This window comes from Taeniopygia guttata, chromosome 2, assembly GCF_048771995.1.
Source record: "Taeniopygia guttata chromosome 2, bTaeGut7.mat, whole genome shotgun sequence".
Classification (NCBI taxonomy): domain Eukaryota; kingdom Metazoa; phylum Chordata; class Aves; order Passeriformes; family Estrildidae; genus Taeniopygia; species Taeniopygia guttata.
In genome coordinates this window covers 118142819-118160559 of record NC_133026.1, presented here as the reverse complement: position 1 = coordinate 118160559, position 17741 = coordinate 118142819, and the positions used below count along the sequence as shown (strand labels likewise).

Genomic DNA, 17741 nt, shown 5'->3' with positions numbered 1-17741 from the left:
GCAATTACTCAATTAAGGCATTCATGCTTCAAAATAGCTAAACTTTCAGCCACATTTTTGTCACTGCCATAGAGACTCTGAAGAGTTATTCAAACTGTACCACATTCCCGTTTCTTCCTTTAAAGACAAATATAATCAAGTTTAGGACATGCAGGTCATACCTTTTTATAGCTAGAGATTCTTCTGTAGATATGCTCAATCTTCTCACTGCAAATGACACTGAATTTACTTTGAAGTTCAGTGGGGATCACGTCATTTAAGGAATTGAGGCTGTTGCAATTCTGCACAAAATTTTCATCACTTTTTGCCAGTGCTTCAAGAATCTAAGATAATAAAAACATGAAAAATATGTAATGAGATTAGGTTGACTAAAGTATCCCCTTATTAATCATAATTAAATCTTTTAACTAAAGCTGAAAAGCCTGCTAACATTACAGAAAATGGTGCACAACAACAATGAATGAAGCTTGGGATGCAAAGAGATTTTCTTAAATCTATTCCCTGCCAAATTATACCCATAAGTATTTTTGCTTGGCTTCTCATGACATTGTCTGATAATGGATTTACTACTAATTTCCTACTAATGTAACCACTATGGCTCCTCTGAAATACATTATCTGCTGTATTTACTTGATCAGCACATATTATGCAGATCTGCTGGATTAATTCATTCATTACTTCTAGAAAACCTTTGGCTTGGAAGAATACTAACACATTGAAAAAGCATAAAAGAAAACTGAGTGGAATCTTCTTGTATATTCTGCATAAAAAAGCTAGGAAATAGGGCACAGAATAAGCTGTACTGCTCAGGAAAGACTGAAGCCTTGCTATAATGGTGAGAGAAAAGTAATTAAAAGGCATGTTCAAGAGATGAGGGTAATATATAGCATTTATAGATATTTCAGTGGATCTTGGACTTTTTTTTCAAGTTTTATATGATAATTTAGAAATAAGGGAGTGGAAGACTTTTAAGACCTTTTAATATTTTTTTTAGATTTAAGGCTCAATTTATAATGACAACATAACTCTTTTTGCCTCCTGAGCACACAATCATCCTCCAAAACATCAGAGAGATATAGGTGAGCAATTATAAGGTATCAAATGAAAGACATATAATCATAAGAGTCAAAAAAGACACAAGTTTCTCCATTGGTATTAAACACAATAAGCATCAACATGCAAAAAATGCTTCATACCTTTGCAGTCAAACTGAAAAATCCCTTTGGTTCAATCATTTTTTCCAAGACATGGCACTTTATTCCAGCTGTGCTGTCATACTCATAAACCACTCCATACTCCAGATGAACATTGTCAACAGTCAAACTTACATGATCTTTCTTCCCATCAATTATTGCCATAGTGTTAAATTTGTCAATTACCTCTAGAATAAATAAAATAACACACAAATCAGTTGACAAGTCCTGGCCATTAAATGAACTATAAAGGACACAGGCAAACATTCTAGAAAGAGGTATGTTCTGATCATTCTATTTAAAAACATTAATTTAAAAAACCTGGCTGAAAAATATAAAAATCAGAACACCTGATCTACAGTCAGTAGACTTGTACATATTAAAATACTGGACTGCAAAACAGGCAGTACTCCTTCTTTACAAACAGTTATTTAAGGGGGATAATTCCATTTCATTTATAATCCAAAGACATTAAGAAGGACCCAAAAAAGGGGAAAACTGTGAATTTCTAAATAAAGGAGAAGAATATCACTATGAAAACTGTCAACATTCAGAAATGAAACCACAATAACTGCATTTATGAATGCACAGTTCAAGTATTAACTGCCTCTTTAATTACAAGTTGCAGATGAATGCAGTTTCATCTAAACATTAATTGCCTGAAAATAATCTGAAGGATAGTTGTGTTTTTATTTCCCATGCAGTAATGACTAATGTATCTAGTTTGCCATAATGATTACTAGGGGTGAAAATAAATCAGGTAATGCCTACGTTTATATTTCTTACAAATGAAAACAAACAGATTTTCCCAAAGTGTTCACAGAAGTATTTTCTCCAAATGGGAAAGATAGTCATTTTCAAAGAATAGCACGTTAAATTTATATGTTTATAATATATAAGAAAACAAATGCTTATGTAAATCACATCTTATGATCTGCTCAAAATTTCCTCTCTGCAAATAAATCCACTGCCTACATTTTCCTTGTATTATAATAGCATTCTCAGGAACAGCAATATCAAACAAGCATCAATACCTTCCACTTTACAGTCAAAGGCATCGCCTCCATCATCTCCAGAGGGTTTGGTGTTTGTTTTCTGAAGATCTTCCTGTGCACTTTCAATGCTGTTGTAAACCCACTGTATAGAATCTTGCTAGAAAAACAACAAAAAAAAAAGACAGCTAGAAAAAGCTTTGCAAAAGCAACTGATAGCAACTATTTCACTATTTTTAAGGCCTAAGTAAAAAAAAAAAAAAACAACCAAACAAAACAAAACAAAAAAAAACCCCAGAGATTTTTGGCATTGTATAAAACCATTCTAAGAATATTGGCAAGTTATTTTTTATTTCAGTATATACTGTCATGAGACAGTATGAAGTCTGTGACAGCATGATATCTATCATCTTTACTTCATTGACAAAAATAATTTAAGACATTTCAAATCAAATTGCAGATTGAAAAATATTTTTCCCCAAGAAATCATGGGGAAAAAAACAATTTTTGATTTGCAAATTCTGCTGTGCATCCACAAATCTGGTAGCAAAAGTTATGGAACATCAACGAAAGACAGAGAATGTCCAGTTCCATCACCTTGTGTCACTGGCACAACGAACCTGAACTACAGCCTTCATTACTTACATTTGCCTGTATTACAAATATTTTACTAGTGTAGTAATAATTTTTTTCCTAGAGATTAGCATCCCTTGCAGCCCCCCAAAAGTAAAGAACCACAGGCTCCAAAAGTCCACCATCTTCTGTGGCTGACACACAAGCACAGCAATAGAGGCTTATATGTGTCATACAACCTTTGAAGAAGCCACATGTATGTCACATCTTCTACCCAGTCTGTAACTCAGCCACATGTCCATCAGACCCTTGTGAAAGGTCCTATCAAACATGGCATCCCCAGATTACTCTTTGTTCCTTACACTTGAAAACAAGCTTGACAAGTTAGTTAATCACTCCTTCTGCACCAGCTACAGCAGAAAAAATGACATGAATATGACAAACCTGAATTCAAAAATAAGTTCACAGAAGAATTTGAAGTTAAGCAAGAACAGCAAACATTTAGACTGTTAAAATCTTCATGAAAAGTGCCACATACATCCAGTTATCCTTTGCTAAAATGCAACATCAGCTTCTATTTTTATCCCATTGGTATGGTTTCTCTAGGTTTCTTAAGTTCATCTGTGCCTTGCTTTTCACTCAACAGCATGAAATATTTTAATAAGAAAGCTTAACTTTCAGAGCTCTGTGTTGATTGCTGGAAGAGACTTGTGCAGAAGCTGATCAAGAAGAATGCTTCTGAAATCCACACTTCACCTCAAAGCTTGGTGCTTAGTTATGGATTCTTACAGACTTACTTGGCAGCATTGAGACTGCCATGCCAATATCTAATAGGAAATACTAACAACTTAACCTGGAAGTCCCTTTTCCAAAAGTTAACAACCAATCTAATGCCATATGACTCAAATCAGTGTTCTTCAAAATCATTAGAGAAGAAGCAACTAAGCATAGGTCATGATTAGTATCACTGAAAAGAAATTGTAATTCCAAGAAGCAAAATCTGGTCTCGATTTTCTTTATTCAGACAAGACAGAGGATAAACAGTGTCCAACAGAAATTACGCAGTTATTGACCAAAGGAATCTGAAATGAAGCTTCATGCTCCAGGCAATTAGGAAGACTTCTTACCCTAAGAAGTAAAAGATATAAGAAACAGCAAAAGATTCCCTTCAATTATGCAATTGGGAACCACAGGAGAGACTGCAATATCCTGGGTAATTAGATGATAGGCTGTGTGCACTGTACTTACAAAATAGGAGAAATCCATAATCATCTTCCAAATAATAATTTAAAAACCCCACCATATTTCTGAATAAGGAATTAAATTTTAGCTGTCTTTTCACCAGTGGGAATACTACCATTTACTTCAGTCTACACAATTCTCCCATAGTTTTTGATAATACTACATCCTAAATGAAGTTTTTCTTGTCTGTCTGAGGAACTTCAGTTATCTGTGATTTGCTGAATTATGATCAGCTACTTTTTAAAACTGAAATAAATACTATGTATAGGAAAAAACTTCAAGTTATTATACAAGTTGATTAAAAAAACCCAAAGTAATTTTTTAATGTCAAGGCATTCACACCAGCCAACATTAATCAATGGTCTTTGGATGTCACTAATATCCATAGGGAGTCTACACTTATACACAGAGAGAACAAAACTGCTGTAATGAATTTAATTTATCTTTTATTCTAGCCAGCTTTGCTACTAGTGAACAGGACATCTTCTTTAATCTTCCTTTAAAGCATAGGTGAGTTTCATCTCAATATGTCATGTAACAATTTCAATGCTGTATTATCATTTAAACACAAACATCCCAAGAACATTTTCATACAGACTGTATTTATGTGACCCAGTTCTAACTATATAATTCTTATAACTATGCTGTAAGTGTGGGAGAAGGATTCAACTCTTGCTTTTAATTGGATTTTTCTCCTCAGTAAACACATACTTGAAGAGTTTGTTTGTGAAGTTAATTAATAATATTGGTTCCAGTTTATGAAAAACTTGCAGAGAATTGGAAAATTACATTATACAATCCAGCTTGGTTTGGTTTTCTTCCTAAATTTGTATCTTGGAAGCCTGAGATTTTCTCCTTAAGTAACATGTGAAAGATAACAAAATTTGAATGCATGTAGAAAAAGGAACTTTTGAGTCCTTGAATATATTCTTATTCTTAAGACTGGAATGCAATGGAAACTCTGACTTTTATGGATGGAACTGCACTCTGTGCACCGAAGTGTAACAAAATTCGGTTTTATGCACTTCATCCTCCTGCTGCTGAGCAGGCAGAAAGCTGTGTGATTCTCTCTCCATCAAGATAGGAATACACCTCAAAATTCTTTCTGCATAGGACTTCAGAATTGCTTGAAATAGATAATAAAAATTGTCCATGATATTTAATTCAATGCAGAAACTAAGCAGATTTTGAACATTACTATTGAGCAATCTTCAGCTTTTACACCTCAATTGGCTTCCCTTCAGTTTTATTCACCACGTCTTTCCTGTCACCCCACTCAAACACAGCAGATATATGCATAAGAGATTAACACTACATTGTTTACTTTGACCAAAAATAGAAATCCAGGAGAAAATGTACAAGGGCACCAAAGGAGACATACCTGCATTGGCCTCCTGTACTTCCTGCAGGCTGTGACATGAGCAATAACACTTGCATGAGTCTCTTTGCTGACATTAATTCCATTCACTTTGATTATGCACTGGCCAGGGTGGAGACCTGCTGCAGCTGCCACTGTTCCTATTAATAAAAACCCACATAGTTAGCAGACTTCTTTTTCTAAACATCTCCTTTCAAGATTACAGTCCAAAAAATCTTTTTTTAAAAATCAGAACCTGGTCGGACTGATCCTTACATACTTCCCTTGACCACAGAGTACTTTTGTAGACCAGTAGGATGCCAAGAAAATGGATTTTGCCAGCAGATGTTTCCATAAAAGAGACCAGACAATTTCCTAAAGGCTGCTTTATAAAACAACATTGACTAGCAATATGAAAATGTAGAAAACTCCCCTCAAAGAATAGAACTTTAAAAGGATAAAATGGCTCTAACTTGAAAGTCACTAATTACAACTTAGCCTACTTTTATATAACCCAAGCTCATGAGCTTCTTGTTTAATTCAGGTGTTTCAATTTTACATACAAAACAGAGGTTTTCTGGCAATACATAAAGTATAAGATAAGACTCTATATAAGACTATACTATAAGATTCTAGAGTATCATGTTAATCATGAAGTGAAATATCTAAATTCCAAAGACATTTCCAAAGATGCTGCTCTTTTTTTCATCTTCCCTGCCAATGCAATTATAGCAGAGGGCCTTAGAGCTTTAAATCAAAATCTCAAAGATAATTAAGTAGAATACCTCAAATTAAATTATCAGAGGGTGGGACAGGGGGACACACACAACATGACACCAAAACAAAACATTTCCTTTAAGCAATATAAATATTTGGTTCGGTGATTTATTTTCACAATTGAATAACCCCGTTGGGAAAATCTAGTTGCTGAATAGGCACTACAAAAAGAGGTGCTGTCCCCAGTGCAATTCAGACTCACTCCTGAAAGACAGCCTGCTGGAGTATGGCCTTAATTCCAGCTACCTGAACATTTGCCTCCAAATGTCTCTTGATACTGCCACAGAGGTGCCAAGGAAGTTAAAAATCTACTGTATAGAGACTGGCAGACTGGGTTGCAGAAGCTAGGGGCTGTGAAAGAAAAGGCTAGACTGAATTTGCAGGGCTGACAAATAGAAAACTTGACACGACTTCATGACTTGCCCGTTGAGCATATTTGACAAGGAAATAACTTGCAGAATATACATGAGCTTCCCTCATTTTAGGAATTATCACTATTAGGTTTTAAAGCTGCATTTAAAATCGAATATAAAATAAATTCATTGGAAATTACAGTATTACCAGCTATTGCAATCTCCCCTCCCCCAAAAAAGACTTAAAAATAAACATATAAATAGATCTTATTTAATATCTCTCCAAAAAAAAACACAAAAAACCACCCAAATCTCTCTTCATAAAACCCCAAGGTCCCAATTCAGCAAAGTAAGCATATGCTTAAAATCTTCCAGGTTTAGCAAATCACACAAGCAAGCACTTGCATATTGTTGAGACTAATCAGAATAAAGTATGTGCTTAATAAATAATGATAGGCAGTTTAATTGAGATCCAGGTGCAGAAATAATTATGACATCAGCTACTAAGTTTATTAGTCTTTCTTTTGAAAATCTAATTTCTGGCACCACAGTCTAGAAAAAAATGTCATCAAACTCTGTTTAAATCTCGCTGTATTGCAGATCACTTTTCATGCCTCAGTTACAAAGGCAGGAAGGGGGAAAGAGACACAACTGTCCCACAATAACTGAAGATACAGTTAGTTTGCTCCACCATAAGCAACATAAGGCAGCACAAAATAATGCTTCAACTTCTTTTAGCATAAGTGAACTGCTCAAAAACATTGAGTTAGGATAGGAAGCATCTGAAAATCACATCCCAAAATAGTATTTACATGAACCATCTACAATTACTAAGACAAAGCCACTAACACTCTTGAAAAGATTTGTAAAAAGCACATTTATTTGCAAAATGTTTTCAGAACATTGCAGAACCACATAGACACCTAACAAATTAACACACAGGTTCCCAACAGCTATTCATTTGTTGCTCTGATTGAACAAAGTTGCATTGCATCCTTCAGCTACTCCTTAATCTGTAAAAAATGCACAGCTTTAATTTAACTTTCCTACATTGGTATAACTACATTTAAAAAAAAAAGAGTTGGAAGATGTATCCACACTTACAGAGTATAAGTACACAAAACTTATATTTTGAGTTTATTTAATATAGTTTGTTACTTTGGGAAAAATAAAAAAATCTGAAATGTATTACTGGACCTAATTTTGATTTATCTCAACCAAGTCATTTAGATATGAAACATATATTTACCAGTACCATTGACAGCTCTTATGGCTTACCTCTCCCAACAGCATGGACAACAGATGGGCCAAAACCCCGGATTTGGAATCCAAGTCCATCTGCAGAATCAGGAATCTTCACTGTCCTGTAACAAACAAAGATTTAACATGAATGTAGCAAAAGGTAGCATTTTGTTATTCATCAGCATGTAGGGTTACAAGGGTGTAAAACTCCACACTTTTATTCAAATCAGTTTTCAGATTTTACAGCATTCGTATTCCAAATACAGTGCACCACCGGCATCAGAAATAAGAGCAAGCTGAAACAGTACAAACAAACTATTTCACAGGGAAATTCAATATGCTGATTATAATCAAAACTACCATAGCTTTAAAATTCCTTGGACTTATCTTTAGGTAAGTTGCCGTAGCACAGAAAAACTGAAAGACATGGGAGGGCAGCCAGTCTCTTCCAGCCAAGAGGCCAGAGCCTGGGGACCAGAGATCACAGCAGGGCTGATCAGAGAAGCTGCAGGAGACCACAGAACTCAGATCCATATTACATTTTAAAAGAATCACAGAATGTGCTGAGTTGGAAGGGACCTACGAGGATCATCAAAGTTCAACTCCTGGCCTTGCACAGAAGCCCCAAGAGTCACATCATGTGCCTGAGAGCACTGTCCAAACACTTCCTGAACTCTGTCAGGCTTATGCTGTGACTACTTCTCTGTTCCAGTGCCCAACCATCCTCTGAGTGAAGAGCTTTTTTATAATATCCAATCTAAACCTCCTCTGACAGAATTACAGGCCTTTCCCTCAGGTCCTGTCACTGGTCACCACAGAGAAAAGATCAGGGTCTACCCCTCCTTTCCTGCTCCCGAGGAAGTTGCAGACTGAAGTGAGGTATCCTGTCATAAAAGGAAATTTTGATTGATAAGGACTTTCTCTCATGAAGCCATGCTGGCTGTGACCAATGACTGTGTTGTCTCTCAGGTGTTTTTCAATACCTTCCAGAATAATCTTCTCCATAACTTTACCAGACACAGAAGTGAGACAGTAGTTTCCCAGGTCCTCTTTCATGCCCTTCTTGAAAATTTGGACATTTGCCAGCTTTCAGTCAGCTGGTGCCTCTTCAGATCCCCAAGACAACTCAAAAATCATCAAGAGAGGATTTACAATGACATCATCTAGCCCTTTGAGGATTCTTGGATAACCCTCATCAGGCCCCATAGATTTGTAGATTTCCAACTGAAGCATCAGCTCTCACACTATTTCAGGATTGGCTGAGAGTTGATCGTTCTCACAGTCATGGTCCTCCAGCTCAGGGCACTGAGACCCCCTTTGGACCACCACTCATGTCACAGATGGAGGTGAAGAATAAATTAAACACCTCTGCTTTGTCCCTGTCCCAGTCTGTGATGGGAGGTGACCATCCTGCAACAGGTCAATGTTATTTTTATATTACCTATTGCCATTAATATTCTTGAAAAACTCTTTATTGCCCCCATATTTCCAGCCAGCTTCACCTCCAGTTGATCTTTGGCCACATGAATTTCTCCCAGCAGTAGGGAGCAGCGTCTCTGTAGTCTTCCAAAATCACTTGATCTTGCTTCCATTGGGCATACGCTTTCCTTTTTAGCTTTATTTCCAGAGAAGATCCCAGTTCAACAAGGCCCATCTTCTGCCTCACCTGCTTGACTTACGACATTTGGGAATTGCCTGCTCCTGTGCCCTTAGGAGGTGATGTTTAAAAAGTGACCAGCACTGATGGATGCCAACAACTACAAAGACATTCTCACTCTGAAATAATGAATCCTGTCAGGTGTCAGTAGACAAGGTGTTGAGTAGATCATCCCGTGGTCATCAAACCCAAAATTTTTCTGCTGACACTAACCTTGGAGCCATGCATTGACCTGATGGATCTGCCTAATCTTACTGATATTATTCCTTGTTACTGGAAGAATCAATGAAATCAACTACCATGCTCCTGATCCCTCTACCAATCACCCCAGGGCACTGAAGTCTGTTTTGATTGCCCTCGGATGTCCCTGTTTTATTTTATCGCCAGTTTGAACAACCAATAGTATATAATAATCAGAGGGCCCTAGTAGATTGGAGAATTTTCCAGTAATGTCCCTTATCCTAGCCCCTGGGAGACAGCAGCTGGGTCAGGTCTGCCTATCAGACTCTTCTTTCCCCTTAAGAAGGGAGTCTCCTATCACAGCTATCCTCCTTTCCTGTTAACAGAGGAGGTCCTGGTGCAGGGTGCAGGTGGTGTTGTTTCAGGAGACCCCACCATCCCAGAAGGATCTTCAAATACCTCACCAGTTGTTCGGCCTTCGACATCCAGAGCCCCATACCTGCTGTAAAATATAGCAGTCCTACTTGCCAAATTCAGAGAAAGAGGAACCTTCTTGCTGGTATGTGCTGTGATGTGCCTCCAGCCTTCATCTTTAACAGACCCCTGGCTAATTTAACAGTCCTTTGACTAATTACCCTGCAGTGTTCTGAGTCCATCTGCTTCTTCACCACAATGGAGGTTCAAGACTCCTGGGAGTCTGAGACTGTAGCATTGCTGAAAATAATTGATCTCTCTTTTGATCGTTCACTCAAACACTGCACAGCCACTTGACTTCTTCCTGTAGCTCCACCTGCAACACAGCTCCTCAAACACAGCACACTTTCTGCAAAACAACTCTTTGTAGTGCCCAGCATTGCAAAGAAGCATCAGGCACTCCCAGCAGCCTGTGCCTCTCTTTGCTGAGTTTTCTTGAAATAATGTTTCATTGCAGTTTTTCTGAGCAGCTACAGAAAGCACTGAGTTTTGTAAAGTAAGAATTATCCAGTGCTGCTTGTATGACTTGTAAGCACACTGTGCTGTGATCCTGCTTGGTCTAAGAACAAGAGTAATAATCCTACCAACAAAAACACAATTCTGAGAATCAATATTCACATCAACTCCTTAAAATAAAGCCCTGAGTTCACCCAAAGTAAGCTAGCATACCCTCATGATATCAGCTCAGGGTCTACAAAAAGCAACACAGCTGCATCAGCCCTTATCAGACCTAGTTAGGTCATGCATAACAGTGCACTGATTTAACTTTGCAGCCTTTCCATCTAGAGCCAGCTCTGTTATTATTTCAGAGATCTTTGCCCCAAGCTCCATTTCCTATTGCAAAAGCAAACAAATTCAAATCAGTGCTGAAAAGTGATTTTAAAATACATTTGGACTGTAGCAGACTTGATTTACAGGCAGTTTTGAATAAAACAATTGCATCATATCTTGTACTTTTTTTTTTCTAGTATACATAATGTTAAGCATTTGGAGATGATTATCATCAGAGGTGAGATCCAAACTTCATTGAAGTCTATATTTTTAAAAATATAATAATATATAGAGATTATTAAATTTTCACTTGAAACATTTTGTAAGTATAACACCATTAAATATACTCATATATTAACTATTGATACCATCTATTCAATTGCATTCTGAAACTGCTTTGAGAACATGCTAATAACTATGAAAGACCATCACTGGCAGCTTAAGCTAAGAATTCAGGAGAGAACTGTCTTCTATGAACTCAGCTGTGCTAGCAGCAGCTGCTGATAAAAAGCACGGAACAGTGAAAAACAAATTTGACTTCTGTAAACTCTACATTCACTAGACTATCACTCTCAACCTTGAAATTTGCCCACAAGTTGAGTTAGAAATTAAACCAACATTTGTATTAAAGAAAGGCCAAGATATGCCTTTTATGCTTTCTACAATTGTGTGGTCTGGGGGATTTTTTGCTTTCTTTCTTTTGGGGATGGGAACAGGTGTTGTAGCATCAGTCCAGATAAGCACCTTTATGCCTTATTTATTTTTCTTAGTTCTTTTTCCTGTTCTGGGTGCCATTTTACTTCTCAAGACACCTTTGCTTATTAAGAGGAGAAATAGATCTTCAATCTGCCACTTAACCAGAGCCATCCCTGAGAAAGGCACTCTGCATTCTGTGTGCGAACAGAGGATAGCCCCTCTTTATTCTGCAAATTTCAAATAAAAAATTAATCCTGACAAGTTTTTCTTAGTCTTCTTCTTAGTATTTATAACCTAGAAAAAACTGCATTAACTTTATATACTAATATACTACTACTCATATACTTATGCTCATTTACATATTTACTGAACCTACCTATTAAACCTCACTCTGTATTTCTTTTACATAACAAAACTTGTGTTTAGGTAGGAATGGGCAAAACTGTCTACAGAAATGTATCTGTTACATAAAGATAAGGAGCTGTTTATTTCCTTCAGCTGTTTACACAACCAACACACAAGCTGAAGGGTCCATGAGACCACAGTCTGACAATGACAAACCAGCAACTAATCCCCAGACACAGGAATTTGTTTGATACACACTGCAAGATATAAGTGATCAAAACTGTCCATATAGTCAATGAAATTTCATTTAAACTTGCAGTACTTAAACTTGCAGTATTTAAAGTGGCAGAGCCGAAGATCCAAAGTACTCATGTGATTCTCCTGCTGACTCACTGAGGATAAAACAAAATCAAAGCAAATCAAATTGCTTGACTTTGCAAAGTCAGATCAGATAGACCATCTAAAAACCCTTTACAATAGTGCTCTCTGAAGTTCCACTAGTCTGAAAATTCACTTCAATTGTTGTTTGTAAAATTTCCCAGAGGAATGGTAACTTACTCTCGAGGTTTGGTGCTCACAAGAACCCGCAGGGGCTTTCTGCTGTTTAAACAGGCTTTCAGAAAGCAATCCACTTCACTGAAGGGTCGCAGAAAAACCAGGTCACCGTTAATGGCAAAGATTTTCTTCCCAACTTCCAAGCCTGCCATCTAGAAAATAACAACAGTTGTGTACACGTTTGTTTTTTATAACCACTAACATTATGTTTTCTTCTGTTGGCATGCAGACCAACAGAAAAAACGACATTCACATTTTCTTTACATTCTTTACGACCCCTTCACACGGGGACTTACATGATAAAATGTTTCTAAAACTGGTTAAACTCATGTGAAGGGAAAACACTCATTCTGAAGAGAGCTAAATACAAGACCTAGTATTAATCAAGATCTTGTGACAGTATTACAATATCAGTTCATTTTTTTAGTAATTAACAACACAACCTTGATTGAGCCATTTATTTTATGACAGTATTTAATTTTTCATCCACCATTTTCCAAAGGAACTAAAGCTTCTTTTCATAAAGAAAGACTCAATTAATATTTTAGTAAATGAATATTTGCTAAGTTCCAAAACAAAGAGTTTTAAAACTTTGGTCTAACAAGAAAAGCACCATTACAGTAGAACTACAAGCGTACAAAGAGTGGCTCAGGGTATGGGCAAAGCCCTAGTGCCATCTGAGAATATGGCAGAACCTGACTGCTAAAAATCCTCATTTAGCTCTGTGGCTGAATTATATTATTCATTTGCTCTATCTTTTTATAATTTAAATTTGTACTCTGCCATGAGATTTGGAAAGCCTTGAAATCTAAGTCCAAGTTTTTCTCTCATGAAAAAACATCATACTTTATCTTTACATATACAGACTCACATGTTGCTCAGTAGAATATTAATTAACCCAAAGAGAATATAAAGCAATGCTGCCAAACAGGAAGGCTGTAATTTATTCATTCAGGGTCTCAAATCCCAGATTTTATCTAAAGCTTGATATATCCTTTACTATGAAATATATCAACTGCAACTCACAGACAAGCTCTATACCCATTTCATATTCTACCAACAATTTTTATCTCATTTATGTTTAATGTCATCACTGGAATATTATAAAATGCATTAAAATAAAATGACAACTTTTCTATAATCACTTAATATGGCAATTTAGCTGAGCAGAAAATAAGTGTCAAAACAATGGTCAAAAATATTTTAAATAAAACTAAAAAGAAAACAAATCAACCAACCAAAAACAACAAAACAAAACAGAAAAAGATTAATAGGAACAGCCTTCTTGGTAAATGTTCACTGTCACCTTCTACCACTATAGACTCTCCTACAGGATGTACAAAACATACATTTGTGATCAGTAAATGAAACAGGAAAGATAATTTATAGTATTCCATACCTCAGCATTCGATCCTTTCTCCACTACTTTAATAATTGGCACCTTATTTTTATCTTCTAAACCAAAACCATAGGTTCCTTCATTAGATTTAATCTGTAAAAAGAATTTTTACGTATTGTTCAGAAAGTCATTAATAAATGTCTTCATTATATAACAATAAACTGTCCTAAAACATCGTCACTCTGACCAATTTTTTTATTCATCAAAGCACACAGTGATGGTGTTTCACTCACCAGTAATGACTTGGCTATGACGTTTTCCACTACTTTCAGATCATGCTTCATGAGTCTGTGCTTCATATTTGATCCTTCCATTTCTTCATCCGCATAAAAACGGAACAGCAGTGGTTCATCTTTAAATTCACTTTTCTCTAACACTGTATGACAGAAACCCACACATATAAATCTTTATTTTCTTTTTAACTTTTGAATACCATGACTTTCACAAACCATTAAATACTGAACATGCATACACATATTGAATTCTAGCAAAATATTTTTGTATGTGTGAATCCAGGGAAATCTTTTAACAAAGACAACTATTGTTACTTGGATTCATTACAGAATTACAGATTCATTACAGAGAGACAGGTATCACTAAGCTCATTTTTTCAACTACAACATCTGGATTCCACCAAGCTGAGAAAGATGTATTAGCATGAAATAATTTTAGTGATAGTACTAAGCACAAGGTTTCTTCCTAAAAGGGATTTTAAAACATGATTTTGAAAATTCTGCTGGACAGCTGCTGAAGATGCTCACCACCAACTTCTGGCACTCCAGATGGTGAAGCATGCTGAGTTTAGAAGCAGGTTTGCTGGGGATGTGGAAGCAAGTAGAACAGCCAATGGATGCAGTTTGTGTGTTCACAAGTCAAAGGAAAAAGAATGAACAATACCGGAGAGTATGTTCTCAACCCCTTGTCTAAACAAACTGATAAAAAAAATCTCTTCCTCTTTTCATTTTAGTAAATGACCTACTACTTCAATTCTTTCACTGAAATCTTCCCTCTGATGGTCTTAAATGAGTCCTTGTTCACCTTAATTTTGGTGCTGCACATATCTCTGGCCTGCTCTCCCTTCTTTGTTCTTTGCTATCCTTATGATTTTCTCATTTTTCTCCAATCTGCTTTCTCCCATTGTCACCACTTTTTTGAAGTCCTGATCCTTCATAACTAATAAAGTATGAAGGATCAGGACTTCAAAAATCTCACATTTCTTTCCTACGTTACTTTTATTGTCTCATCAGTGCCAACATGCATTACTTTCTTAAGACATTTCTTGCAAAGTGATGAATAAAACTGCCCCCACTAAATCCTTTAGCAAATTCCTCAGCATGTGCTATAAAATTGGATATAATTTTCAGAGTATACAATAGCAATTTTTTTCCTTGAAGACTGTAGCATCAATCTCTTTAGTGATACAATAGAAGAACTTTCCATCTGTTCTGCAATATCTTTATCAGCCCCTGCATTTCCTTCCAACTGTGCAGATAACATTAAACAGAAAGTAAGCATAGCTTGTACAGAATATATTTACTTACCATGGTGCATAAACCCATTATCACAAAGAGCTACACCAAATATCATAGCTTCCTCCCTCGTCCGGCAATCCCCCTGTGAAAACACAGTACATTTTTAAAATGTATGTAAAAATATTAACAAAATGGAAACTGTACACAATGGCATAATCTCACAGGGATGGCAGTTGCTGCAGATTACATTTTCCACCATCACCTTATGACCTTTATGTATATATTTCTAGCATATATATATATATATATATATATATATATATATATATATATATACACCAGTATATACCTGTTTATCATAGAATCAGATAGTAGTTTGGGTTGAAAGGGACCTTTATATGCCATAATGCTATAATGCTCTACAATTACAAATAAATAGGAAAATACTTGAGCATTCTCCATAAAAAGTGAACATAATAGAACATATAAGCATCGAAGTTTTAAATTTTATTTTATGGAACTAGTGCATATTGACAGAGTGAACAGGATACCATATTGTTTTTTCTCATTCATTTAAAAGGAAACAGAATTGATGGCAATGAATTGGTACTGACTTTTGCGCATCTAGTTAGTAATTTAGTTTCTCATTTCATTTCATTTTAAGCTACGGACAGTGTTATATGCTGAATCACAAAGCTAAGTGTCGTCAAAACATTTCAATTTCAGATAAGGAAATCTGAATAGGGATGAAAATCATAGCTGATGACAGCTGATTTCTGTTACTTTACTGGTTTAAGAGGATTACACTACACAAAGTGTTTGTGTGGGTTTTTTTAATATACCACAAGCTTTCAAATCAGAATTTAAATGCAAAACATGCATAAATCCAAAGGTGTCTACTTGCCTGGGCAATCAACCAATCTATGAATTTGTTAGCCATAACCACAGATTTGTAGGTTCTCAAGTGATAGTCTTTATCCCTGTTCAAAATAACACAAAACAATTTTTCAAAGTCAAACAAAAGATCAGAAGAGAAAAAGACATGTAGTTTATAAGCAAGTAAATGCAAGCATGAATTGAGCACTTAATAATGGTTAAGAAGTTTTCTCTGGAGGAAAAAAATAGCAAATTAAGTCTTTCTTGTAGACAGAAAGTAGGAGGCTGATCACAACTTATTTGGGTGATATTGTCACTGGACAATATCACCCAGCAGCTGGTATGCTGCTCTGGGACACAGAGCAACAAATGAGGTAATGGTGTATTAGTAAATGAGTGCACTAATATATACAGTAAGTATATAAGCATATCCATCAGGAGCTAGGAGGCTGTAGAAGTCAATTTAAAAAGTTATATTTAACAGAGTTGGCAGCCACTTAGTAGTTCAGTTATGCTTTTTTTCTTGACAGCATTTCAATCTTATCTGATTACTCTCAAAAGACTAATCTTGAAAGCATTGGTTAGGTTCCTACATTCAAACACAGTATCTTCAGATCATGTACTTCTTCCAAATGACTCCCTCACGATTTTTAATTGGACTCACCTAATTACTGGGGTAAAGAGGCTGTGCAGGCGACAGTACAGTCGTACACCCTGTTAAAGAGAAAGAGGTGGTGAGTTAACCACACATTCACATCAAAGACAAGAGAAGGGACATATTAAGGAAGCCTGAATGCTGTCAATGAATTTCATTTACACAGTAAAAATATCTGTTCAAATTTCTCTGTATTTTCATGTGCCAAAACAATGTTTCCTGATAACAATATTGATGAATAAATTATGCAAATGAAAACATTTCCAATCTAACCTAAGCTTACTGAGACACATGCAAAACAGATTAGCTTTAAAGTAGCATTAAAAATATTCTGAAGGTTTGAAATACGTAGAAATAAAAATAAATAAAAAATAAATTAATGTTTCTACGCATTAAGGTTGTCCCAAACACTGCTTGCTATTCTACACACAACTGAGTAATTAAAGTAAAAACCACTGCATTTCATTATATGCATCAATACTTTGCTTACAAATTAAAATTATAACTAATCCATTTTAAAAATGCAAAAAGATTCAAAGATTAGAAATGTTTTCTATTAAAAGCAAATAAATTATACATCTGCAGTAGTTTAAGAAACTACCATCAGAAAATTGTATTCCAAAAAAAGAAAAACACATTAGTCGTACTTAGGAAACTATCAAAAAGCAATTATGTTTACAATATGCAAGTATAATGACTGAAACTTGTGTCAAATTAGATTCCATCCTACTATGCTCTGCCTGGGAGTTCAGTGTTGTAGATTCCTCTAGATGCACTTTATATTAACAAGTGGAGCAAAAATTAAATAATACTTCAGTGTAATACCCAAATGCAGACATTTTCTACTGACTCTAAATCATGACAAATTTGAATATTAGTAAGTTTAAAGGAAACTTTGATCAATCTTTTCATTGTTGTCAGTAACATAGGTC

General features: G+C 35.7%; 1 protein-coding gene across 2 annotated transcripts in view; it reads right to left on the bottom strand.

The window, feature by feature from the left end:
* Positions 1-17741, bottom strand: part of PREX2 (phosphatidylinositol-3,4,5-trisphosphate dependent Rac exchange factor 2) — a 168907-nt gene that overhangs the window by 75730 nt on the left and 75436 nt on the right. For both annotated transcript variants that reach the window (XM_002198999.6, XM_072924731.1), the window contains exons 13-23: positions 16819-16868; positions 16183-16258; positions 15348-15420; positions 14040-14182; positions 13807-13899; positions 12411-12559; positions 7766-7851; positions 5382-5518; positions 2228-2345; positions 1197-1381; positions 162-323 (exon numbers count right to left, since the gene is read on the bottom strand). In XM_002198999.6, the coding sequence (XP_002199035.4) occupies positions 162-323; positions 1197-1381; positions 2228-2345; positions 5382-5518; positions 7766-7851; positions 12411-12559; positions 13807-13899; positions 14040-14182; positions 15348-15420; positions 16183-16258; positions 16819-16868 (1272 nt within the window). The remainder of the gene's footprint in view (positions 1-161; positions 324-1196; positions 1382-2227; positions 2346-5381; positions 5519-7765; positions 7852-12410; positions 12560-13806; positions 13900-14039; positions 14183-15347; positions 15421-16182; positions 16259-16818; positions 16869-17741) is intronic.